At 45.6% G+C, this 24,533-nt stretch overlaps 1 protein-coding gene across 2 annotated transcripts in view; it reads right to left on the bottom strand.

Moving 5' to 3' along the window:
- Positions 1 to 24,533, bottom strand: part of CLTC (clathrin heavy chain) — a 30,234-nt gene that overhangs the window by 1,525 nt on the left and 4,176 nt on the right. The window contains exons 2-32 of one of the 2 annotated variants that reach the window (XM_064678008.1): positions 20,887 to 21,094; positions 18,558 to 18,826; positions 17,834 to 17,995; positions 16,915 to 17,028; positions 16,347 to 16,520; positions 16,010 to 16,207; positions 15,184 to 15,384; positions 14,452 to 14,604; positions 14,024 to 14,146; positions 13,609 to 13,746; positions 13,359 to 13,523; positions 13,071 to 13,251; positions 12,522 to 12,685; positions 10,851 to 10,976; positions 10,148 to 10,290; positions 9,540 to 9,774; positions 9,078 to 9,200; positions 8,838 to 8,983; positions 8,492 to 8,675; positions 7,979 to 8,171; positions 7,368 to 7,525; positions 7,063 to 7,227; positions 6,859 to 6,966; positions 6,581 to 6,748; positions 6,271 to 6,420; positions 5,865 to 5,996; positions 5,594 to 5,704; positions 4,797 to 4,967; positions 4,430 to 4,651; positions 3,354 to 3,374; positions 439 to 514 (exon numbers count right to left, since the gene is read on the bottom strand). In XM_064678008.1, coding sequence (XP_064534078.1) covers positions 439 to 514; positions 3,354 to 3,374; positions 4,430 to 4,651; positions 4,797 to 4,967; positions 5,594 to 5,704; positions 5,865 to 5,996; positions 6,271 to 6,420; positions 6,581 to 6,748; positions 6,859 to 6,966; positions 7,063 to 7,227; positions 7,368 to 7,525; positions 7,979 to 8,171; positions 8,492 to 8,675; positions 8,838 to 8,983; positions 9,078 to 9,200; positions 9,540 to 9,774; positions 10,148 to 10,290; positions 10,851 to 10,976; positions 12,522 to 12,685; positions 13,071 to 13,251; positions 13,359 to 13,523; positions 13,609 to 13,746; positions 14,024 to 14,146; positions 14,452 to 14,604; positions 15,184 to 15,384; positions 16,010 to 16,207; positions 16,347 to 16,520; positions 16,915 to 17,028; positions 17,834 to 17,995; positions 18,558 to 18,826; positions 20,887 to 21,094 — 4,882 coding nt within the window. The remainder of the gene's footprint in view (positions 1 to 438; positions 515 to 3,353; positions 3,375 to 4,429; positions 4,652 to 4,796; positions 4,968 to 5,593; positions 5,705 to 5,864; positions 5,997 to 6,270; positions 6,421 to 6,580; positions 6,749 to 6,858; positions 6,967 to 7,062; positions 7,228 to 7,367; positions 7,526 to 7,978; positions 8,172 to 8,491; positions 8,676 to 8,837; positions 8,984 to 9,077; positions 9,201 to 9,539; positions 9,775 to 10,147; positions 10,291 to 10,850; positions 10,977 to 12,521; positions 12,686 to 13,070; positions 13,252 to 13,358; positions 13,524 to 13,608; positions 13,747 to 14,023; positions 14,147 to 14,451; positions 14,605 to 15,183; positions 15,385 to 16,009; positions 16,208 to 16,346; positions 16,521 to 16,914; positions 17,029 to 17,833; positions 17,996 to 18,557; positions 18,827 to 20,886; positions 21,095 to 24,533) is intronic. The other variant, XM_064678009.1, reaches the window with a different exon arrangement.

The following is a 24,533-nucleotide window of genomic DNA, read 5'->3' as shown; positions in this document are numbered from 1 at the left end:
CTGCTTTGGGGGCTGTAGGCCAGGGGGAGGATTTCCCCACAAAACAGCAGGACAGAGTACGTGGCTAAAAATACTGCACTGGAAAGTGTATGAAGAAACTCTCACTAGAACTAGTGGAATAACCTGGATACAAAGAAAATACCCACGTTGGACAAGAGCCAAATAATGCAGTCGCTGGAAGGCTGGAATAGCACAGCTCCTGCACACCCTTCCTCAATGAGCCAGGAAACCTTAAATCCTGCAAGCCCACAGCCCACCTCAGCAGCCACAGCATCAGAGTGGCACTTTATCTAGTATTTTGGAACACATTCCTTAAGACTTGATTTCACATGAAAAACATTCCAATTTCCAAGGATTTCCTTGGGAAAAACCAAGATTAGAGAAGTGTTGTTTTAGGAGTAAAATGTGTTATGGACAACACATGAACTAAAGCATTACCATAAACAATAGGTTGTGTTTCTGTAGCTTGCTCCTCTTCCTTTCTCAAAGACTCTGATGCATCCAGTTTGTCCACCTGGAATTGAGACCAACAATTAAAAAATCTCCTCTGAAACAGGCACTTACTTGTGGCAGAGAAGTGGAAAAGCCTTAGTGGTATGTTAACACCCATCCAGAAAAGGAGACCATTTACAAGTTAAGATCAATTCAAGTAGCAATGTTGGTACTGGTGCAGTCAAGATTCTGTTTCCTGAAAAAAGCCCTCCTTGAGGCATTTGTGTAACTGCTTTGAAAGCTCACTCCAGGCTGAAGCTTTGTACCAAAGGCTCCGTATGGGACTGGAGCTACCTGGACATCAGGAATTAGCTCATCAGGGTCGCTCCAGCTACTTCAAACCAACAGCCTTTAGGATTTGAGCACAGTCTCAGTTGGAGACCTTTGGCATTGGAGCAGGAGAAGTTTCCCTGAAGACAGCACTGAGGTAAAATAATCTGATTTAGGTACAGCAGACTGCAATAGCATCCGACATGTCACTTGAGCCTCAAGATTTCACTTTCCAAACCCATTCACTCATGCAATTTAAGTTCAAATGCAGAGAATGCATGTGTATAAGACTTGCTTTTTCCACTCCAGAACTGTGTGGCAGTCAGCCTAAACCCACAGATACTCCAATTCTTCCAGCTTAACACACAGTAAGGACACAAGCCTGGCCAGCTCCAGTGCTGCACAGCGAGTGCACTCGTGCTCTCAGCCCACCCCTACAGAAAGGCAAGAGGAGAGACTTATTCTGCAGTGAAATATTGCTTGTTACTAAAACAGATCCAAGGGAACCCAGCATTTCTACAGTCTAAGGCAGGCCCTGAAACTAAAACCACAAAATGAGGTATTGATATTTTACCTGGGAGACAAGATTTAGGGTAAAGTCAAAGACAATCACGCCAATTACTTTTAAAGACAGTAAGACAACTCACAAACCAGATTAACCTTTCATTTCATTCGTGTCCTTAATAAAGGTGTTTGAAGACAGGTTTCCTGCACTTACACAGGGTCAGTGTTACTTATTCAGCTGCACCAACACCTGGGAGTTGAACAGTTTCCAGTTTAACTGTGCTGCATTAACAAACCTCTGAGAGCTGTGAGTTACATGTGTTCCATAAGCCTGTTAACCCATAACCTCAAGCTGAGGCACAAACCCAGGAGGTGGCAGAAGTGCTGAGCTCGAGTTCCCTCCCTGACTGGGCTTCCACGACCAGCCTGTTGGTTGCCTCACCCCAGTATCTGGTTTGCTGCTGCCAAGGTGCCCAGGATCGTGTGCCAACGCTCCCAGACTCATTCCCAGAGCCTGTGCTGAGAACTGCACTGTTTTCAACTCAAACAGCAACACACTGAACACAGAAGCACAAGTTCAGAGATGCAAATCCAAGGAGAATGTGCAGAGGTTGCTACTAAGCAGAGGCATTTGGCTTACACCCACTTGGAAAGCCTCCAGCCCAGGACATTCAATGCATTTTTGACCCAGTTTTGATGCCTCCCCTCAGAGCTCAACAAATCTTTACGGTCACAAGCGCGAGTTTGAAACCAGCCTGCAGGATGGTTCTTACACCACTTGCTCGAGCATCACCAGGTTCAGGGCCCTACACACTTGTAGCAAGATTGATTTCAAGGCTTTTCCACAGGGACTGCAAGAAGCTGCAGAGGAAAAGTAACATGCATTCAATGTTCTCGTGTCATGTGTGCATGAAAAAGAGGCAAGAGTACTGAAGCACGAGTGAGGGCTGAAGATGACTGCCAGACAGGCTCCCCCCAAAAAACCACAGCAGCCCACAGCAATGCCTTGGAGCTTAAGGAAGAGTGGGATGTAATTGCAATGACTGCTACACATGCTTAGGTTATGCAAACACTGCAGTTCAATTACCTTTTTTCACACACACGCTCTCCTACTGCCTCACTGACTACTGCTGAAGGGCCTCACACTACTGCTGGTCAGGTCAGCCCTGAGTGCCACTGGTGTCTTTACAACAGTTTGCATTCAGTTCCTCTTCAAAGCCATTTGTCACTTTGTCTGAACCACATTAATGGAAAACTCCCACTAGGGCTGAGCCCTGGGCTAAGGAGAATCACAGTGGGGTTTGTGGGGAAGCAGATGGACAGAAACCTCGGATTGCCCTTCTGAAGGTCAAAACTGCACAGCAAAAGGCAAGCCCTGGAGTAGCCTCAGAAGAGCAATAAGCATTACCATTTTTATATTATGTTTTTAATGAGGTAGCAAGAGAAGTTTAGTGAAGCTGAGGAGCTTGAAGGCAGTCGGTTTTGGACAAGTACTAGGAATTTACTACAGGGAAGAGAACCACAGACTTGTCTAATAGCTGAAGTTTTAAGTTCTGTGTGAACTAGAGCACCGTGGGGATTAGACCAGCACCATGAGAACTGGACACCTGAGTGAGGAGGAGTCTCTTCTGAAGCAGCCAGTATCTACTCTGCCTACTGTCAGCACACATTAGTCATGGTCAAGGGATCAGAAACTGGATCACAGTCCTTAACCAGCAAATGCCAGAGTGATTTATGGCTCTCTGATTTATGGTTCCAAGACTTACTGCAGGAGGTTCTTCCAGTCAGATTGGCTGTCAAATAGTAGCACTTGTGCATTGTTTCAATACCAGGTTGACTGTGATCCAACTGATCATCTGGATGCCCTTCCTGAGGATCTATTAGCTTATTAGTAGCAAATGAATCTACTTTTCTCCTACAGCACTAGCTACTGAGAGTTAAACAATTTGCATATGCTTTAGTGATATTTTGTTTGGGGAAAAAGCAGTAGCAGCAGTGTAGTAAACATAGGAAAGAAAAAAACTCATGCAGAATCCTTAGACTTAGTCCTCCAGACTTAAAGATGGAAAACAAGAATCAACTTTCACCTTTTCCTTTATTGCATCAACCTGCAAAGGAATTCAGAAGGTGCAGCTTAGAAAAATCAAATTCCATATTTAGCATATAAAAGGTAGAAACAAAAGCGTCAGGGAAGAAATAATTAAAAGGTACAGGTGAGTCAAAACAAAGATACACCAGAAGTATCTGCTTTAGAAAGGCAGCTCTGCTTGTTGCTGGCTCTTACTGCAGTGATTTCACAGCTACACCCTAACCCTGCAGCAGACCATGGAATGTTCATCTTTAATCCTGCTCCAGGACTACTGTTCTCAGAGGCTTAGTGTTACTTGGTACATCAGCATCTCTGACAATGTTACTGCTCAGACAGTCCCACCTCCCCCAAAACCCAGCATTTAAGGACAGGAGATTGGCTCCAGGACTGCAGAGTCCTGCCTTTGCAAGGAACTGCCAGGCAAATCTCCAGGCAAGCAGGCACTCTGGTCTTCATTAACTCCAGCTTTCATGGAAAGAGTCTTAATCATTAAGGAATTTACACCATTTCACTGAAGATGCTCTAAAAGCTTCAGCTGGGCAAGTCTGGTAGTGATAGCTGGATTTAACTCTCATCTGTTCAAGTCTGTCAGAGCATTGCCAAGTACTTCCCCCATCCTGAGTCACTTCAAGTAAGAGCTGAGTCATAATTAGTGCCATTAAGTGTCAGAGCCACGTTCTAGAGTTAAATGCACAGCAGAACAAGTTATGTCCAGATTTAGCTGTAAAGCTTTTTTAGTACACAGTCTAGAATTTAGTTAAAGCTTGATCCCAGCTGGGATTCCTGACTGGCACAGCATATGAAAAGCCTGAGTCCTGGAACTACTTTAAGACACTGCCCATGGTCAGGCAAATACTACTGATGTAGGTTCTGTAATTGAGAGGGTGGAGCCTGCAAGTGTTTCAGTCTCTTAGAGGGCGAAGTCTCTCCCCAGATGGACTGAAAAATAAGTGTGGACATGGACAGACAGACATTTGACAAAGCCCAAATCGATGTTAGTAGCAAGCAGACAGTCTCAAGGCATCACCACAGTGACTAACAAGCTTTTGGTGTTGGAGAAGCACCTGCTCTTACCTTGGTCAAGTATTCCTTCATGACCTGAATAAAGTATGGCATGGCAAAGTCCATAATGTTGTGCCTCCACGCTGTTTCCAAGACAACATCTGGCCTTAGGAGATCGTAGCAGGTGAAGAGACAAGCACCAAAGCATTCTCTCTTGTTCTCCTGCAAGAACCACTGCAGCAGCTCCTCTGCCAGCTCAGTATCTTTGGATTCTGAAGCATACTGCATTGCATCCTGCAACAGGACACAGCCTTTAGCCTCAGGGGCCACAGAACAACCACTGGGCGTGGTATTAACCGAGTTCAGCCTCAGAGCTTGACCAGAAAGTCATGGCCAAAGGAGGCAGGCCTGCTAAGTTCAGTCTGAGGGGTGGGCTCACCTTGTAGAGCCTGTCCTTCTTGCAGAGTTCCACGCTCTGCTTCCAGCGGTTGTTCCCCTTGAAGAGATAGGCAGCGATCCTCCGGAACTCTATCAGCTCGTGTTTCTCCAAGCGCTGAGCCAGAGAGATGTTGTCAAAGTTGTCATAAGCATCTATAGAAGTCCTAAGAGCCTGAGTTGGGCAGAAAAAAAAAAAGTTACTCACACCTCAGATGCACAACTGCACCCTCAAAATGCAAACATTTGACAAGCATGTAGTCCTGCTTCCAGGAGGGTGAAGTATCCCAGAGACATCAACTATTTTTTCTTTGACACACATGGAGTTTTATGTTATTTCAGCCAGTACTTTTCAGCAGTGATTACTGAGGTGAAGAGCCTCTCCATACCAACAGTAGAACAGACAGACATAACTGTTTGTCTCTTCTGTGAGTTTTTTCCTTAGTACCCACTGTTTGCCTTTTATAAATAAAAGCTGGTCTGTCACACTCATAACACAGTAGCCACTCTACTCCCAGTAGGAATGACACAAAAAGCTCCCAGAAAGCCACCAACAGTTCTCTACTTCATCCTTGGTTGGCCCCATCTAGTTCAATTTGAAGTGTCAAAGAACACATACTTAAGGAATTCAAGTTAACAGCAAGCAGGTAAAAACTACTGAAAACAAGGACCCTGTGTTTCCAGTCATTAAACAGACTGAGAATAGGAGGTGAATCCTGACACAGAAGCCAGAGATTCAGGAATGGCCACTTCTATCCCAAAGCACAGACAAAATTAGGTATTAACTGCTTCAAGACATACCTGGTAGTCTTCTTCAATAATGAAGAGGTTGTTCAGGGACTCATTCACTGATTTGTTGTTGTGATTTTGGACTGAGCGCAGGTAAGGCTTAACCAGGGGCAGCTGTTTAACCTTCAGGGAATCAGGGAGACACATTTAATTCCACTTTTTGTACAAGTCTCAGCATCTTCCCTGTGAGGCAGGGAAGCAGCCAAGCATTTTAAAATGCTACTACAGATAAATGCTTTCCCAACTGCAAGTTTTGATTTGAGCTGGATAGTAGGAAAATTACCTTTGTGAAGAAGGTGACAGCACGAGTGTGGTCAAGCCGAGGGGACAACACCATCAGCAGATCATTGAGCAAGAGAGGTTTAAATTCCAAATAGAATTGAACTGCCTTGTAATACAGCTCCACATTGGCCACCTGGAGATGAGCAAAGATGCACATTCAGAGCACAAGTGTGATTGTAGGGAAATCCAAATGAAAGACAGACATAACTTTAGATAACTCTGCAAAACTGAGCCACTCAAGATTCATTCTTGTCTCTAGAAATCTCTTTAGTTACTGTAAATTGTAGTTGCTTTGAAATTATGTGGCAATATCAAGAACTTTGCATTTCAAACAGGCTACTAACAAAGGAGGAGAACTGAAGTGCACATAGCAAGACATTTACCTCCTTTCACTAAGAAAGCAATACCTTAGTGATGATATCTTTGAACTGGCCTTCTTTCCAAGCATCTGTTGGGTGATTCATCATTGTGATTATGGCATTATCATACTCTTCATACTTATCATACAAGAACACCAGTTCAGCCCAGAGATGGGCTTGTTCTGCAGCTCTCAGAACCTAAGAAGAGGCATAATTAGCAATATGTTAACAGGGAATTCCATCAGTGTCCATCAGTGCTCAGGCTTTAGTGCCATTAATAACCTCAAGAGCTGCTATTCCAAAAGCCAGGGCATAGAGAGATGTGTTTTAAGCTAAATTTAAGGCCTCAGATACTCACCTTGGGGATGTTGACTCTGGACCAGAACAGCTCCAAGTGCTCCCTCATTTTCTGTGGCTTGAATTTGGAGTAGAGAATTGCTAGCTCTGTGAACATCCCCATGTGTGCTCGCTCAAGCCCAAGTGCTGCTTCCAACATAGTTATCAGCTCCTCAAAGTAGCCACGATCCTACGGGATACAGAGACTTCACATCAGGAACCATCCTGACTCTACAGCTCCAGTTTTGGGCAGAGCTGCCATGAAAGAACTGAACTGTGTAACAGGAGCCAGTTAATTACCTGGTAATAGTTGATCAGCTCCTCCAACTCATCCGCGTGCACCACAATGTGGAGCCCACACATCTGAGCCAGGCGGAATTCCTTCCCGTCCACGCAAGCGAAGCAGACCTGGAAGGGACAAGTGTGTTACTGTTTATAATCCAGGCCTTGAAGTCCTTTCAGGGGACCTCTGGAGACCTTTCAAACCCAGCCAGCCAAGTTCACCTCTTTCCACGTGCGGGTGCTGTTTGCTTTCCGAGCCCCATCCACGGCTGCCTGGTACTCCCCGAGGTGCACCAGAGTGGAGGCCAAGCGGCCGAAGTTGGACACGTTGTTGTACAACAGCTTGGCTGCCTCATACATCTTCTCGTCATAGCAGCGGTCACCCACCTGAGGGACAGCACAACAGGTCAGGCTCGCACATTTTCAGCCACTGGCTTATATGAGATGTGGAGCATTTGAGTTCCACCTTTGTGGTCAGCAAGGCTGAAGGAGTTGTGATTCAGCAAAACCATCCCATTGTCACTCACTTGCTGGATGTGTGCGTTGTTGGGGCCATTGATGAACTCCTCCAGCTCTGCCAGGCGGTTGGTTTTAGCAAGAGCAAAGATTAATTCTGTTTCCACGTACGACTCCCGGGCCTTCTTACGTGCCATCTGGAGATACTTCACCAGCTCTTCCCAGTTTCCTAGGAAAAGCAGTTGAGAATTTTTAGTTTCCACCCTTGAGGACACAAACTATACTATCAGCTCGAGCTAGTTGGAGCTACATGAGTATTTCTACAGCTATTCCCCAGCAATCAAAACCAGCTTTCATACTGGTATGTCCTTCACACACATACATTACATTAATAAAGTCACCTTCCAACAGGCCTAACTAAAATCCTGGTCTTTAACTTCATGCAAAGACTCCCTGCTCTGACAGAAGTCTCCAACTAGTTTAAGAAGGTAGTTAAAAGACCACGGATTATCTGCAAATGCAATACACTACCTTTTCCCATTCTCATTTAGGGCAGTCTTTGCAGGACCAGATTCCTCTACTTGCATCAAGATACAAGTCTGGCAGAACTGCAGTTCGAGCAGACCAGGCAAAAGAGCTGAGCAACATCAACAGCAAAGATGTAAACAAAACTTAATCATACCACTGGCATTAGCAGCTTGAACAACCTCCATGTATGAGGAAGGATCATCTGCTTTAATGTAGGAGTCAATGGCTTCCTTTACCATCCCCTTCTGGAGCTGTGCCTTGGCCAGCTGGCTCCACACCGCGGGCTCATTGCAGCGCTCTGCGAACTCGTACGCGCGGTCCAGGTTCCCAATGTGCTCTATTAACACCTAAAAATGGGATAACCAAGATCAGCCACTACCACAAAGGCCGGTTTTACGGGACACCAAAGTTGTGTTTTATGTTTGTTTTTCAATGGATCCACAGCTTTTAAAATAGGCACTAACCACACACAACCCACACAGCGTGGGTGATTTCAGCCTTGCAAAGTTTCACTCACTACAGGGTTCAATAAACAACATTTGTCCTACTTCAAAAGACACTGAGCAGCTTTGGTCACTCTGCTCATCGGTGGTAAGTACTCAAGTCACAAGTTACCAGCCAAGCCACAAGTCACAGGGAGTTCTTACAGCCTGAGATTTTAAGGCACCTGCACAGCTGATGTGTTGACATCAAACTTCCTGAAGATGGCAAAGGCCTCCTCGAAGAGCTCGTTGCTGATGGCTATGTTGGCTATGTCTGGGGCATCGTAGTTGTCCAGGCGGTTGATGTACTCCATGACACGGGTACGGTCAGCCTTGATGGCTGTCAGGATGAGGAGGTTCTGCAGGTTCCTGAAGAGGGAAAGAAAACGTTAGTACTTATCAAGAAACCATCAAGAATTTCACCCTCCCCTCTGGAGAAGGCATTAGTTTATTTGCTGTTCCATATTACAGCAATTTAACGCCTGCACCAGGTAGAATTCCAGGCTTTCCCATGAAGTGGTTTTTACTCACCTGTGCTCACTGAACACGGAGTTATCAAGAACTATTTTCTCCAGCAGCTCAATAAGCTCGTTGGGAAGGTCTGCAGTCATGAAAGCCTTCACAGTAACAGAGACTTCCTCGGGGTCCTGGGTCTCCGACAGCGCAGTCTGGACAACCTGCAGGTACAGTCAGGCAATCAGCAAATCAGTCAGGTCAGGTACTACAGGTCAGGGTGGGACAGCCAAGGCTTGGCTGGCCTGTCAGTGGTACCTGGTCGATGAGGGGTCTCCTGTAAGGGTTGCTCTCCAGCAGCACGCTGGCCCACAGCTCGGGGTCTTTGCGACGAACTAAGTATCGGGAGAGACTCTTGAAGAGGGAGTTCTCATTGCACACCTGGGGAAAGGCACAGTTTGCTCAGAGGGAAGCCACAGCTCTCCAGCCTGCAGTGGATAATTGTACTGCAGCACTAAATAAACCTGCCTGAGAGGCTGACTAGAACCTCAGGCCTTGATACTTCCACTAGCCTCCCACTTTAGGCCATGCAGGGGAGTCCCCCATTTCTCATTAAGCTGCAGAGGGAGATTAAATAACCACCTCCTATTCCATCAGAAGCGTGCAGTACCCAGCTTAATATTTTTAGGAAACAAATGCTTTTGTCATAAACCTGAGCATCTATCCCATGACACTCATGTCAGAACTTTACCCACGAGCCAGCTGCCTTGGCATACATACATTAATAAGCTCCAAATCGCACTGTCCACGCTCATAAGCCACACAGGCCAGGTGAGGGTCCCTCTTCTCACAGTACTTGCCAACCACACGACTATCATAATAAGGATTCTCACGCAGGAACCTTTCGGGGTTGTTGTTGCTATCAATGTATATTTTGGCCAGTGCATTGTGAGTCGCAGGCTCCTCACAACCCTCGTGAATTCTTGCTTCCAGCCAGGGCAGAAGCAGCTTCAGCCTAGAAGGAAGTGATTGTCACATTAGAGAGGTTGAGTGAGTAAGTATCCACTTGCACAATTTCTTTGCTATAAATAGGACAGTCAGGAACTAAACCAGAGTTACAGTACTCCATTTTAACCTGCATTTTGGTTGTTAATATAATGGTGTAACTTTCTGATCCTGTGAAGAAGATCACATGCCAAAGACTCATCTCATCCCTCAAAGATGAGATCCCCACATCAGCCAAGGAGCAAAGCTGGTTGCTCGCCCAGTGGCAGCTTCTGGCTGTGTCAGTACCAGCTTTAGCTGTGTGATGAGGACATGCACTGATGGATGAGCAGTGTAACACAGCCAGACTGGCAATTGGTAACAGACTCGTAGAAGTTTAATACCTGTTTCTCTTCTCAACCTCTGCAACAAGCTCATCAGTCGAAAATTGACCTCTCACTACAAGGATGAGGTTCTTTATTACATCTTCAGAGCAATCCACATCAAGCAGTCCCCCAATAACAACTGGCAGACGGCTTGGATTCACCTAAACGGGATCATTGAAAGAGGTCAGTGTGTGGTCCTGCAGCACAGGCAGCCAATACTCATCCCCAGAGCTACAAATGAAGGCTGCTTGTTACGACTGACCCCATCTTCCTGCCTTTACTCCCAGCTTCCTGAGGTTCTGGACAAGGTTGGAAGTCAATTCTTCAGTCAACAGGTGTTCACATCCCAGCTCAGTGGCTCCCTAATGCTCAGTTCCCACAGGAAGAGCTCCTGAACAATCCACTTTGTCCCTGAAGGAGAACCTCCCCTCCACCCCTGCAAAATGCTGGGAGTTAAAATCATCCCAAGAAGCCCAGAGTTATTCTACCAAGTCTTCCTCCTTCAAGAGACACATCAGTGGGGGTTACTGCCCAACCTGGCTGAAGAATGAGATCTGATTCACGTCAGGGCTGATTTACTGGAGGCCACTAACAGGTACTTAAACAGCAGTCTCAAGTCTCAAGCTGTTTGCAGAACACTTACTATACACAACTATAGGCATTGTGTTTAACACTGGAAAGACTGATCAGTTTGCCCCATTGAAGCCAAGCTGTAACTCACCTTCTGTACATAAATCTCAATGTATTTTTGGAGATTATTTCTGTACAAATACAGCACCAGGTCGTGGACAAAGTCAAAGCGATCGCACACAATGATGAGAGGCAGCTGGTCAGTGAGTTTGGCTTCCTAGAAAGAGAACAGCTTCAGTAATTTGGTTTTGCTCTTGGGCTTAAGCAGACAAATACGGTCACTTAAACTGTTAAAGCAGCTGAATTTGGAAAGCTGAAACTCAACCAAATAATGACAGCTTGTTGTTCAACTAATTGTTTGCAATATGTAGCAAAGTAGGAGTACTCACTCCCACTTCGGGGCATGGAGAGCGAGAAGCTTTCTGGAGTTTAACCCTGCATGGCAGAGTCTACAGGGTTTTACAACACAATACAACTATTACAAGTCTAAGCTAGAGAGAGTATTTTTAGTTGCCACTGGTGTTTGGTGTGCAGGATTAGCACTCTGGGATTTCAAAACAAATTTAACCAAGACTAGGTTAAGTTGTGATTCATCACATAAAACTTATACACAGAATTGACTTCGAGTGCCATGTGCCTTGTGGTACCTCCTAACTGGGGATTTAGAGAACTGTAGCAGTACTGCTAAAATTGCTTATCAGATTAGTTATCTAAAAGCATTCCAACTTTCAGCATAAGGTTACAATGGTTACAGTACAGAAGCTTAGTCTATGTGGCAGACAGTATTCCGGATGCATATTTCAGATCACTTATTCCAACATGCACATCCCAGAATATAATCCTACATAGAAATTACACTTAAGGACTTTACACAGGGAGGCCTGTACTGGGAGATTTACCTGGTACATGTCCTGCACATTCCAGACATGGAACAGCACAAAAAACAATAACTTTCATCAGGAATTTGACAGCTTGATAACATATCTTAGGTGGCTTGATCAAATGACATACCTTACACCTCGGTGACACCAGGTTAGTTTTAGAGAATTCTCTTGGGAAGAGTTTTGCCATCTTCAGATATGATCAGCAAAATCTAAGACTATGCTATGTAACCAACAAACATGAAGGCAGGAAATGTTCCCAGATAAAATTTTCCCCTCCCACACGGTTCCTCAGGTATTTATAGTAATGTTGGGTTGGTCAATAAGCTCAGGACTAGGACCAGAGAACTTTGAGCACACCATCTTTTCCTACTCTTCAGCAATGTTTCAGCTCTGAACCCCAGCAGTAACATCAGTCAGCAGCTCTTTATGGAGCCCAGAACTCCTACAAAGCATTTATGGAATTAATTGACACTATTCACTTGTTGTTTCTGCAGTTGCTCAACTGAAGTTGATTACACTGGAAATAATCAAGTTATCAACTCGTTTGGCATTATGGTTGTTCTCAACCTTCCAAGCAAATTGTTTGCTACTTTACAGTACACATTTGTAACAAGTTCTAGGTGAGCTGGTGCATTTACTACATTTTAGGAGTTCAAGCCAGATTAATCAGTGAGAGACTGATCTGACAGATTCTCCATTGTTTAGATAATATTCCAGGCTCAGACTTTATTAGGAGGCACTCTCAACATGGTAGCTACCTCTGGTGTAAAAGGACAGTTGGATCCTTAAGTGCAAAGGTCAAACTCATCTACTTTCAACACCATGTTTTATCAGAACCCCAAACAGGCCAAGACAGTCCAGTGTTACCCAAACATTACCTTGAGGAAGTTTTTAACACGTTCTGGATCATAGCAGTTACTTTCCCTGCAGATTCTTTCCACTTCTTTAATCTGTCCTGTCTTGCAGGCAGCTTGAATATACTTGAAGTGCACATCTGGATCCTGGCTGAAGTTTACAATAGAGCCCAGGAAATAAAACAAACCTGGAGAGAAACAATCAACGCGTTATTCTGCTGTCTTGTTGAGAAGTACAAAAGCCCAAATCCCAAAGGCTACACGAAGTCAAGATGACCATTTTGGACAAAGGAAAAAGGCCAGCAGCTTCTTCAGTTTACATTTTACTACATTTTACATATATTTTTCTACAGCTCCAAACTTTTTATAACATTTCATAAAAACAAAATATGCAGAAAAATATGTTGGTGCCCTTCCTCAAGGTGGAAACTTTAAGTTTTGGGCCAGGTTTCAAGACAGTTTTGAGGCCTAACTACTCAAAGTTCAGTACAGCTTTCTGGATTTCAGCAGACAGACATGCACACATGGATGAGGAGGTGAGCACCAGCTCCTTTTGCAGAAGTACAGACTTACCTTCAAAGCTCTTGAAGGACTCAAAGAGCTCAATGAGTGACTGTGTCGACAGCTGTTCATGGTATTTTGAAGCCACCTGGACACAGATCTGCAGGTTCTGACGGATGTTCGCAGACAGCATCGCACGCAGACACTCCAGAGAGTCTTCTACTGACAGGGACCCAAAATAATTCACTAGCCACTGCGAAGACACAGAAGCCATTTTAGACCCAACCAGATCACTCCACACTCTGAAAGCCATTCCTAATGGCCTGGTTTTCTGTAGGTGCAGGATGTTTGGGGTCCTACCTCAGGGTTGAGGAGGTGAGTGTGAACAACCGCACGCTTGATGTCGTAGAGGTCCGTGAAGTGCTCGAGTGCTCTCTGCAGCAAACCAGCCTTCTCACACAGCTGAGCTATGTGAGCCCGGTCGTAGTGAGTAAACATTTGGTTTCCCAGGATGGCATCTGCAACCTAGAAGGGATATTGGACATTTCCCTTAGTCCCTGAGGACTGTGACCAGCTCCAGCCAAGGCTGATGGGGGCTCTGAGCACACACCTGAGGGGCGTGCATGAGGTTCATCTCAAGTAAACGTGTTTGCAGGGGACCTTCTGAGGGGCGGTTATTCTTCAGTGCATCCAGCAAGAAGGCTGTACATTGCTGGATTAAATTATATTCCATAAAGACATCCACAATCTGCAAAAAAAAAAAGGAGGAAATTTAGGCTTTTGATTAAAAACTGGAGGTATATTTAAAGAAAGTACCATCAAGTGCAGCTGCCAAAGCTAAACCACTTATTCTGACACTGCACTAAGCTGTCATTTAGTGTTCTTAAAACCAGGCATGAAACAGCCTTGTCCCACTAAGGTAAATGCAAACTTGTAGTTCAAAATCTTTCTGTGGTAAGAGAAGCCACACTCTTTAACAATTCAACGCCTTGAATGTAAAGTTTCAGTGCAATCAAGTTATTTACCTGTGTTATATCTGCAAGAGGCTCTTCATCTTGAACAAGCATTTGTGCAAACTGCTGTCCTTGATCAGGGCTGATTCTCATTACATTCCTCAGTAAAAATATCCAGTCTGGAGTATATCCAACCTGGAGAGAGAATGAAAAGTAAGAGCTCAGCAAGAGCATTTAACCTTGTTAAACATAGAGCTCAGTAACAGCTACTGTTAGATTACACAACCCAGTCAGGATTTCCTCTTTTGGAAAAGGCTACATAGAGAAGTATAACAAGATACATGTCTGAAGTCTAGCAGTAGTTATTCATAACAACCTTGAGGGTAAAGCAGGTACTGCATGGGCTCTCAGATTCCCCCCCAGTTACTCTTAGCTGCTTTGGAACATACACTAATTATTCTTAAATGAAGGACAGATATGGCAATTTAATTTCTTCTCACCTTCTTAGCATACAAAACAATCTTCTGGACTTGTCCTGTTTCAGCAAAACACTGGATGACCTTGTTTGGAACGTTGGCTCTCAGATAGACACTGAGTGCTAGTGTAGGATCTACAGATTTCACAAGGTCTCCCAGCTCCTCCGAGCACTCCAGCTGTTTCAAGACATAAACACAGTCAGCCCACCCTGCCATGCCATGCTGAAAAGCACTACCACCTTCTTCCTCATTTATTTTCCTTTTGGACTTGTTTTTTTTAAAAAAAAAAAAAAATTAAGCTTGATAGCCTTAGCCAACTGTTTCAGCAGTGATTGTTCCTCATGCTGTTCCACAGGAGTCAAAGGCATTTTTAGAGCTAAAAAGAATGGATGACACATATCAGCATGTTTCTGGGGCTAATTACAGAAGTGTAAGCACAGCTCAAAGCATATGCAAGGTAGCATCCAAAGGAGTGGCTTGGCAAGAACAGCAGCAGCTCAGAGGCTTTCCATCCTGGCTGCACCCTGCTGGGATTTGAAGTGGAATGAGTGAAGCTCCAGGGTTTGATCGATTCCCCTGCAGGAATGTGAGTCACAGCCATGGGTGCAGTGAACACCTATTGCTCAGCTGGGTGAGCACACCAGGGACTGAGGAGCTCCCAGATGATTTTTCCTGGGCAGGTGAGGAAGCTGTCAGGCATTTATGTGTGTGTGTCCCCCCCGCCCAGGGCTCTAAAGGCATCGACCCCAAACTCACCTTATCTTCTTTTAACCATTTCTCCAGGAGCTGCTTTCGGCCCTGCTGCAGAACTGGTCTGCACAGCTCCAGGGACTCGTATTTGTTCAGCTGCCCCTGGTCCAGCAGGATTCCAAAGTACTGGAGCAGAGGGGAAGTCTGTCCTGGCTGAGCTGGGACGCTCTGGAACCGGCGGATGGTGTCTGGAGTACGCAGGATTCCCTGCCAGACAGACACAGGCACTTTCATTTCCTTTGCTGTTATTGTGGCTTGGCAAGTTTCTCCAGAAAGCTGGAGTTAATGTCACTGTAGCTGTCACAAGCATTTCTATGTTTTGCCAGTCCAGAATGTCAGGAGCAATAAGGCTGAACATCAGCTCAGACACTGTCTGAGATGTTCTGACAGAAAATGTGCTATAGTAGCCAGTTAGATTTGTTTCAGTAGGACTGCAAATTTAAGTTCAAAATTAAGACATCCTTCTCCTTATGAGCAAGTTCCTTTCATCTAAATTTAGTCCCTTGGTCTGTCCTTTTTATCTTGCTTCCAGGTGCAGCCTCAGCCTGAAGTTGTCTTTTCACAGACACTTTTTTAATCACTGGACAAGTAAAGCTAAGTCCCAGAAACATTATGCCTCATAGCCACTACTTCATCATTTATTCCTCCCCTCCTGTGTGGGCTTTAAGACCACCCAGCACAGAATCACTACTCACACCCAGCACCCCAAGTACTACATCAGGGCAGGAGCAGTAACAAGACTCTGGTCTTGCCACTCAGGCAATTCAGCTTTCCTGAAGCAAGAAGCTTAAGGCAGAGGAGTTCAGTGCTGCTCTGAACACCAGCCCATTACCTTTGGGGCATTGGCTGCCACTTTTGCTGCCTCAGAATAGTTCCCTTGTGCAAAGAGTGCATTGAATTTCCTGGCAAAAAGCTCCTCGGCCCCCGCCAGGTTGTTGCGCACGGCCATCCGCAGCGCCAGGTCGGGGTTCTGCAGCACGTTGGTGATGTAGGGGATGATGTTCTCCTCTTCCACACACACTGACAGCACCTGCACAAACACCAAGGGAAACTTCCAGTTAGCCCAAATATGACAAAGTTCATTTTTGGAAACATTTTATGAGCTCTTCAGTGCATCATTAAGGGCCGGTGGGATCAGCTAAATAAGTTTCCAGGGCAAGTTTCCTTACTTGTCCCTTTCTGTTTACTCCAATAATTCCAGCTGTTGCTTCGTGCTGTGCAGTAACAAATATGGTCTCTCCACTGATTCTGTTCATGTAAATACAGGTGCCAGTTTCCAGGTCATACAAGTGGATGTAGCCATATTTCGTGATGAGAAACACCACATCATGCTTGTCACTGATCTGCAAAACAGAAATAGATGGATTGAATGTGGCACTGGATAAATGAGCGAGTGCTTTTGAGGCTCAGCAGACAGCTGGGCCATTTCAGGACAACCAGAAGTGCTGGTATATTTTTACTCGAGTAGTCACAGCAGAATGATGTTGGAAGAGCTTGAAAAGCAGCTAAATATACATGGATATTTCTTCCCCAAATAAGAACATGCTGCCTTTGAATGGTGCTTGTCTGCATGTTTACTTTATCACCACTGAAGCAGGAGCAGCAGCCACACCAGACACAGCAGTTTAGGGCCAACCCTGGGGTCAGCAGACTGACCACCTGGCTCCCAGTGCCCTGCCACTGTCCCATCCACCAGGAGAAGCTTTGTTCTCATGCTCCTGTTGGCAGCTGCCATACCTGCATGGCAACAGGAAAGTCACTCTGTGCTTCAGGAGGGAAGAAGACATCCACAGCTTTCTTTGGAAAGGGCTGGTTCCCAGTAGGAGGTGTGCCAACTTCAATGATATGCAGCTGTGCAAGAGGCAAGATTAGTCTGTTAGTTCTTGTATCTCATTTATTTAACAATACCTTCAACAATGAAACCACAGCAATTCTCTCACTGCTGAGCCCTAATCCCAAGCTTATGCAAAGACGAACTAAGTCAGTCTTCCTAAATATTTTCACTGACTAAAGGTGTGGCACATGGAATTCATGTACCATAGGTGAGGGAAACAGTTAAATATGATCCTTAGGTAGCCCTAGTTACTTGGAAGTTTCAGGATTCAGTTAAGTCACTTTATATGCACTCCTTCAACTTGGTTAACACTCTACAGTGATGGTTCTGAAGATGTTTCTCTGAATCTAAGCTTCTGTTTCAGCTGTCAAAGTAGCTCACACAATTCCAGTGTTGCCATTGACCACTAATTTAGCCTTGTAATACTAGTGCTTCTTTTTTTTTTTTCATGCAATAAATTGGAAATAAGTTAAGTCTGATACTGGGGATCAGCATCAAAGAAAGATTACAAGAGCTTTTCCCTCAAGCTTAGCCTGTGAAGCTGGGAGTCACATGTTTCAAGCAGCTCATTAGGCTGGTCATGACATGCCACTTAACTTCATGACTCCAAACAGGCTCCTGCTGCATCAGGTAGTCCCTGCTGGGAAGCTCTGTATGCACCAAATGTCATTTACATTATATATATATATATATATGCACTATCCAGACCCACACAGTCTTTCACTTCTTTGCTTAAATGCAACTTTTTGTATTAAACCCCTGGTTTTCCTGAAAGCAGATAACCAGGGTGAGTCTCTAAAGATACTTAGAACCAAGCCTTACCTTACCCCCAGCTTGGCCTCTTACTGCAAAACAGAAGAGAGTGGATTCTTCAGCATTTCCTTCCATCTTGAACTGTGCAAAGCTGGCTGCATGTCCCTCGATGGGCTGGGACACTTTTCTATCTACAGAATACAGCTGCATTGCTCCCACAACACGGTTTTGCTGGACAAGGCAGAACAAGAGTCAGGAACAACAGGCGCTCAGACAGTAATTTCATTTCAGTTAGTGCTGGTAAATATGTTATATCAAGCTGAAGTCTCATGCCATGCTGTCTCTTACAAAGGCATCACTTCAGACTCTTAACCTTGTACAATGTTTATATCACCAAATCAACCAGGTTGGAAAAGACCTCTGAAATCCTCGAGTGCAATCTTTGACCTAACCCCTCCTCATCACCCGGACCGTGGCACTGATGCCCCATCCAGGCTCTGCTTAAACACCTCCAGGGACAGTGACTGCACCACCTCCCTGGGCAGCCCATTCCAATGCCCCATCGCTCCCTCTGTGAAGAACTTTTTCCTAATGTCCAACCTAAACCTCCCCTGGTGCAGCTTAAGACCGTTCATATCACCACATAGACAGTTACATTAACGCAGGATTTTCAGTTACACTCATTTGAAGATCAGGCATTTCTATGTAAGAAAACAAACACATCACTGCTGCTCCTTCAGGAGAGGCAACAAGACGAGCTCTGGGGGTGCCCTGGCCTGCTGGGGTGAGGTACCTGTGCGGAGATGCCCGTGAGCAGGAGCCACTTCTGCTTGGCGTCGGTGCGGTAGTTGATGATCTGGCAGCCGGCCAGGCTGGAGTGGCGGTCGAACATCTTCACGGGCTGGGACTCCCCCTCCATGCTCCAGTGGTAAACGGCGTTATCCGTCACCAGGGCCACGGTGTTCAGGGAGATCCACTTCCAGAAGGTGACGTCGTCTGTCATGGTGTGAGCCTTCATCTTGCTCTTCATCTCGATGTTGAAGATCTGCAGCGTTTTCCCAGCTACAAAACACAGCCTGGTCAGCAGGGGGACAGCGCAAGCTCCGGGGAGAAGCAGGAGAGCTGCGCTAGGACACGAAACCCTCGGGACTCCCTTCAAGAAAAAGCTGTTCTACACCGGCAGATCTGCAGGGACCAGCTGGTACTTTTAACCAGAGCACACTCCTAGGGCTCATTTTACCAGTTTGCCCCTGCTGAGCAATCAAACAGATGCGGAGAACGGGGTGGCAGAGGACAAAAGCTTCAGCCACACAAACAGGTTGTACGAGACTCCACGTCCACCCAGACCAGGTTACAATCATGCTGAGGCTCTTGGAAGTTGTGGGGAGGGCTATGCCAGTGTCATTAAAAACTATGTCCACATCTGTTTAAAGTACTAAAAAAGGCACAACATGGAACAGTTAATTTGGCAGAGGGCTTTTGTAACTCAGGCTTATTAACCAAAACCTTTGGGTTGCACTAATGGGATACACAGCTACTGACTGCAAACCAGACCAACAAACTGTGCAAGGAAAGGGATCTAGTGACCAACACAAGCTCTAGAAGGCAAGAGGGAAAGTTCTCCAAATTACACAGAATGGTGCATACAAACATCCTGAACAGCCACCTGCAGTCGTTGCTACCAGCTTTTACAACACAGTGGCAGAAGAAATTATTTCTTCCTGTTGAGAAGATAAGAAGGTTCTGACCAGTTCTACAAGTTTTAGGAGGGAGCTATTCAAGCACATGCTTGTGTAGCCTGAGAGGAATATAAAAGATCACATGAAACTAGATGCAGGTCAGAGTATCTGCTACAGTGAGTAACTGCAGCTCAGCTGGACAAAGTCACTGTGCCACAAGGGCCAGGGCCTGCACTCACCATGGACTGGTTTAGTCCAAAGCCACCATTAGTTCTGCAATTGTTGTGAGATGCTGAGTCAGGAGTTTCTACAGAACTTGGAGAAATGTGTCTCCTACAGAGTTACTCAGGCAACAGCAGCAGTTTGGTTCCATATCTAGTGCAGCTGGAGCTTTAGATCAGGGGAAGGGACATTCAGGTAACACAGATCCCACATGCTGTGCAAGGGGTATTACCAGGCAAAATCTAGATTGGAGTCAAAAGGGTCAGTCCTGTTTATAAAAAGATCAATATCAAGATCCCAATGGTTTAAGTACACCTTGGGTTCTTGAGTGGATTTTAGGAATCTTAAGGACTCCCTTGTTTGGAAGGGCATGAAAAACCTCTGGTTTCTAAGCACCACTGTTCAGCCATGTGCACCATAAATCTGAGCCATTTTATTCTGCTTTTTCTTGTCATAAGACACAACAGGAACTAGTACAGTCAATTGAAATAACTCACCATCTGCACACACAAGAAAGCATTAAAGTTGTGACAAAACAGTAGCACAGTATTAAGGTCAAAGTTAATAACATTGGATACACACAAATCTTTCCATTAGCAATACATGCATTTCTAGAATGACTGTATTTAAGGCTTTTTGGGCCTCTTAGGGAAAGAGATGAAAACTTCTGGAGACTCCAGAGAAATGCTTGCACTCTGTATCATCAGAGATACCAAGCTGGATGGCCTTGTACTTCATTCACCACACAACTCTTCCCTGCATAGTTTTACCCTTCTTATCACTGACTGATATAATAAATATGCACAAACTGGTTCACTGGCCAGACTAAGGCCTTCAGGAATACTTCCCCCCCTTCCCAGCCTTAGTTCTCCTTCCTGTAAGGAAAGGTGTAGTTGATTGACCTTACACACTTAGATCAGGTTATGATTCCTTAAAGCCCACACTTCCAGCTCTCCTTGCTCAGAAGCTGGAAGCTTTTGGACTGAAGGAAAAACCCTCATCCTAATGACCAGCAAATGGCAAGAACTCTCAGCTGCAGCTTAAAGTCCAGCTGCCTCCAGAAGGACAGCAAATGCATTCACCTTAAGCTCCCATTAAGCTGTGGAGAAGTGCTAAGGGATCCTCCCACATAAATCACCTGAGAGCCCTCAGTCACTCCCAACCCAGTCCTACAGAAGGCTCTGCAGCCACTTCAAACAGCTCTTTCTCAGGAGTTCCTACCTTTGAGTGCAATGACCTTGCTGGCGGGGTTCATGATGGCGCTGTCGGCCGAGATGGGTCTCCGGATGGGGTTGCTGGGGTCGTTCATGTCGATGATCACCACCTGGGCCTGCTCTCCCACCTTCTCTCGGATGCAGATGAATTTGTCAGACTCCATTGTCAGAGTGCTGAACCCAATGTTTGCTGGGTTGATGCCCAGATTTTGGAGCTGGAGGAGAAAAAAGGTATAACGTTAAATTATTCCCTCGGTCCGGCCACGAAGAGCTTTTCTGAAAGTTGCAGGAGACATCTGGCTTCACATGTTTTTTTTGTGACAATACAACCACGCTGCCCAAAAATGGCATCAAGTGCTTGGGTACCTTCCCTTCAAGGTCCACTTACAACTTACCATTGAGAACTCATCTTGTGAGCCCCTCACAGAATCACAGAACATGCTGAGCTGGAAGGGACCCACAAGGATCCAGTCTGACTCCTGGCCCTGCCCAGGACCATCCCCAGGAGTCACACCAGTGAAGGCACAGTGAACTCTCCTGCTCCTGGGAGCTGTGCTGGAGTTGCACTTCAGTCCTCACTCTCACCACCTTTCCTCCCTGAACTCATTCCCCTGAGCTATCACTATTTCAAGCTTAACATCACACGTGAGGTGTCTGAGCTTCATCTTTATCCCTGCAGAGCTAAAAAAAGCTCCCTGTCTAGCAATTAGCTCGTCCTGTCTCACAGCAGGAGGCAGAGCCAACACACAGGAGATGGACACACTGAAATCAGAAATGGCTCATGCACAGCCCTACTTAACACAAGGTGTCAATAAACCACTTCCTTCTCTGCTGAGCTGCAAGTCTTTGAATGTACACCCTGAAATTACGTTTCTTGCAACAAAACATTTTAGTTAATGGCACTCTGTGGTGTTTGCACCAGGCTACTGTATGGGGGTGGCAGCAGTAAGACAAAGTTTAGTGCATTTTTAACTGTGGAAGTGCAGAATGGGCAGTTCATCTCACACTGTCACAGACACAACCAGTTTGCTGGTGGATATACCTTAAAAGCTGCAGAGCAGTTCTCTGCTATCAGAGGAATTATCACTATTTTTCTTCCTGGGAGACCTTCAAGCCCAAGGTCTCCTGAGAAAGGCGAGTCCTTCAAAGCCATTTTGGGGTGATTGTGGTGGTTTGGAGCACTCAGCCCTTATCAGCTGAGCTCTGCACAGCTCTGAGAAGGCCATGCCCCAGCTGTGCTCTGCCTGTTTGCAGCTCCTGATAAAGAGGGTGTTTTACTCCACTTCCCCTTTGTCCAGGCTTTCCAACAGCACACGAGGAACAAGTCACATCCAAGCTGTGGCACAGCAAGAACAAGCTTCACAAAGTCACTTCCATGGCAGATCTGTTACCCAGGGAATACCTGACAATAAAGCCAGCAGACTTCAAGCAAGAGACAGTCTTTGATCAGCTCTTCCAAGAGAAAACTGTCCGAATGCTACAGCTATTAAAAAAAATAATGAAAAAAGAAAGAAATAAAAATCCAACCCTACATCCTTGACAGGTCCAGAACTCTGTCAGATAGATTTAAGCAAGTGTTTGAGGCCCAGCACCCTAGAACCTGACCACACATTCTCCAGCAACGTGGACCACTTAAAATTCCCTTTCCCACACTGAGCAGTGTTCTCTAGACCTGTGACTGTGGGACTGCACAGGAGCCAGGCAGGGTTATATGGAATCCAGGCAGGGTTATATGGAATCCAGGCAGGGTTATATGGAATCCAGGCAGGGTTATATGGAATCCAGGCAGGGTTATATGGAATCCAGGCACACCCCTGCAGGGAGAGAAGGTTAGAAGATGTGGGAGTTTGAGCTGGTAGAGCTGGAGTGACTTACTGGGATGTGGCATTTCCTTTTGCTGGGGTTGCAAGTTTCACAAGAGCAAAATCATTTATCAAGCACTAAATTTCCTCGTTAATTTGGTAGAGGGGGGTAGTTTGAGTGCCAAGCAGTAACTCACAGCACTACACTCAAACACTGTGGACAGAACAAATCTGAGCAGCAGGTCCAAGCAGATGACAGGACCTCTTAGGGAGCTCCAGACAAACCCACCAAATCAAAGTCACTTGGATATTGCAGGACAGATTTCCCTTAATCACAGTCAAACTGCCATCTGCTGGGTGTCACATCTGAGGACTAACCCCAGGGAGTGGGGGGAGATTGTAAAAGTGGTACTTCTTAAACTTCTCACTATTTTCAAAGTGAGGTGTCTCTTTCCAAAGATTCAGTCAACTGGCAAGGGAGCTCTGAAGAAAGCCTGGAGAGGTTTTCTGATGGAGGCACAACCCTCAGAGAAGTCTTTAAGTACACACAAGCTCCTTCTGCCAATGTTTCATCTTTCATCTTAACAGAGCCCAGTGTAGGAACCACGTCAGGAAGTCAATTCTAACTGTGACAATCCCTGCCTTTGATTGCACAAGTGTCACCAGCCAGGAGTGGCACTTCCCTCACCACTGGTGAGGCCAACAGGGACTTTCCTTGGCTGCACCAAGGATGCACAGAACTCTTGAACAGAGATCATTCCCTGGAATACAGGTTGTTTTCTTCCCCAGACTGGCTAAAGTCCAGGTGAGCCAGGCAGGAGTGTTTAGAAAGCTGAGCAGAGCAAACACAGATGAAGATAACTGTGAGGAAATGTGACAGCAAATATTCCTTTGGAGGCTTTTCTTGTGAAAATTTCAATACTATTCCATGTACAAACTCCTGAGTTGCACTACAACTAAAGGAGTACAGGGGGTTGTGGGTTTCCAACCAATTTACTACAAAGGGAAAATAACCCCAAACATTTAATATTTCACTCGCTACATTTCACTGATTCACAAACAAGTTTAAAAGACTGAAAAAAAAAAGAAGGAATTTAAGACAGCCGTACATTTTACTACAAAAACCACTTCCTTGCCTTTCAAGCAGATATGAAAGCAGAACTTGCTCACTGTGCTTGGGCAAGTGATTTCCAGTGGGAGTTATTTTGCACCCACATCTGTTGGGAAGATCAGTGCCACCAGTCTCCTGTATGGAATAAAGTGTTCTGTGAAGCAGAGTGGAACCACGAACCAGACTGTCAGGGACAGCAGCAGCTCCCGTGCTCAGCAGAGACGTCGCCCTGAAGGACTCATCTAACCCCAGATCAGATACTTCACTCAACTGCAGGCTCTGCTGAACCATGAAATTCTGGGATGGCATTTATGTGAACAGCACTGAGATGTGAATCATCCTAACACAGCGAGTGAACGTCTGATCGCCAGCATTATTTTTTCAGTGGAAGATAACTCAAGCCCATTCTTGGTAACCTACCCAGGGAAGTTGTCACATACATGTGACATCAAACTGAATGGTAAAACTGCTGACAAGAGCCTCTTTGTTGACCCCTTCCTGTGACAGTCCCTTTCCTGTGACAGTGCTTAGCTGTCACATAATTTCTCCTTGCCTACGAGGAAGGACACGGAACTGCTGAGCACACATTTCACCTCGACAGGATACAACCCCTGCTCTTGTGGCCACAGGCAGCTGCTCAGTCCCTCCCCAGGCTCCTTATCCCCATGCAGCCAGAAATCATGGAGCTGGACAGTGTCAGCTAACAGAAAAATTACCAGTCCTCTGGGAAGCAGGAGCTCC

This window comes from Pseudopipra pipra, chromosome 21, assembly GCF_036250125.1.
Source record: "Pseudopipra pipra isolate bDixPip1 chromosome 21, bDixPip1.hap1, whole genome shotgun sequence".
NCBI classification, from domain to species: domain Eukaryota; kingdom Metazoa; phylum Chordata; class Aves; order Passeriformes; family Pipridae; genus Pseudopipra; species Pseudopipra pipra.
Note: the sequence above shows the minus strand (reverse complement) of the source record. Positions and strands in the feature narration are given on the sequence as shown.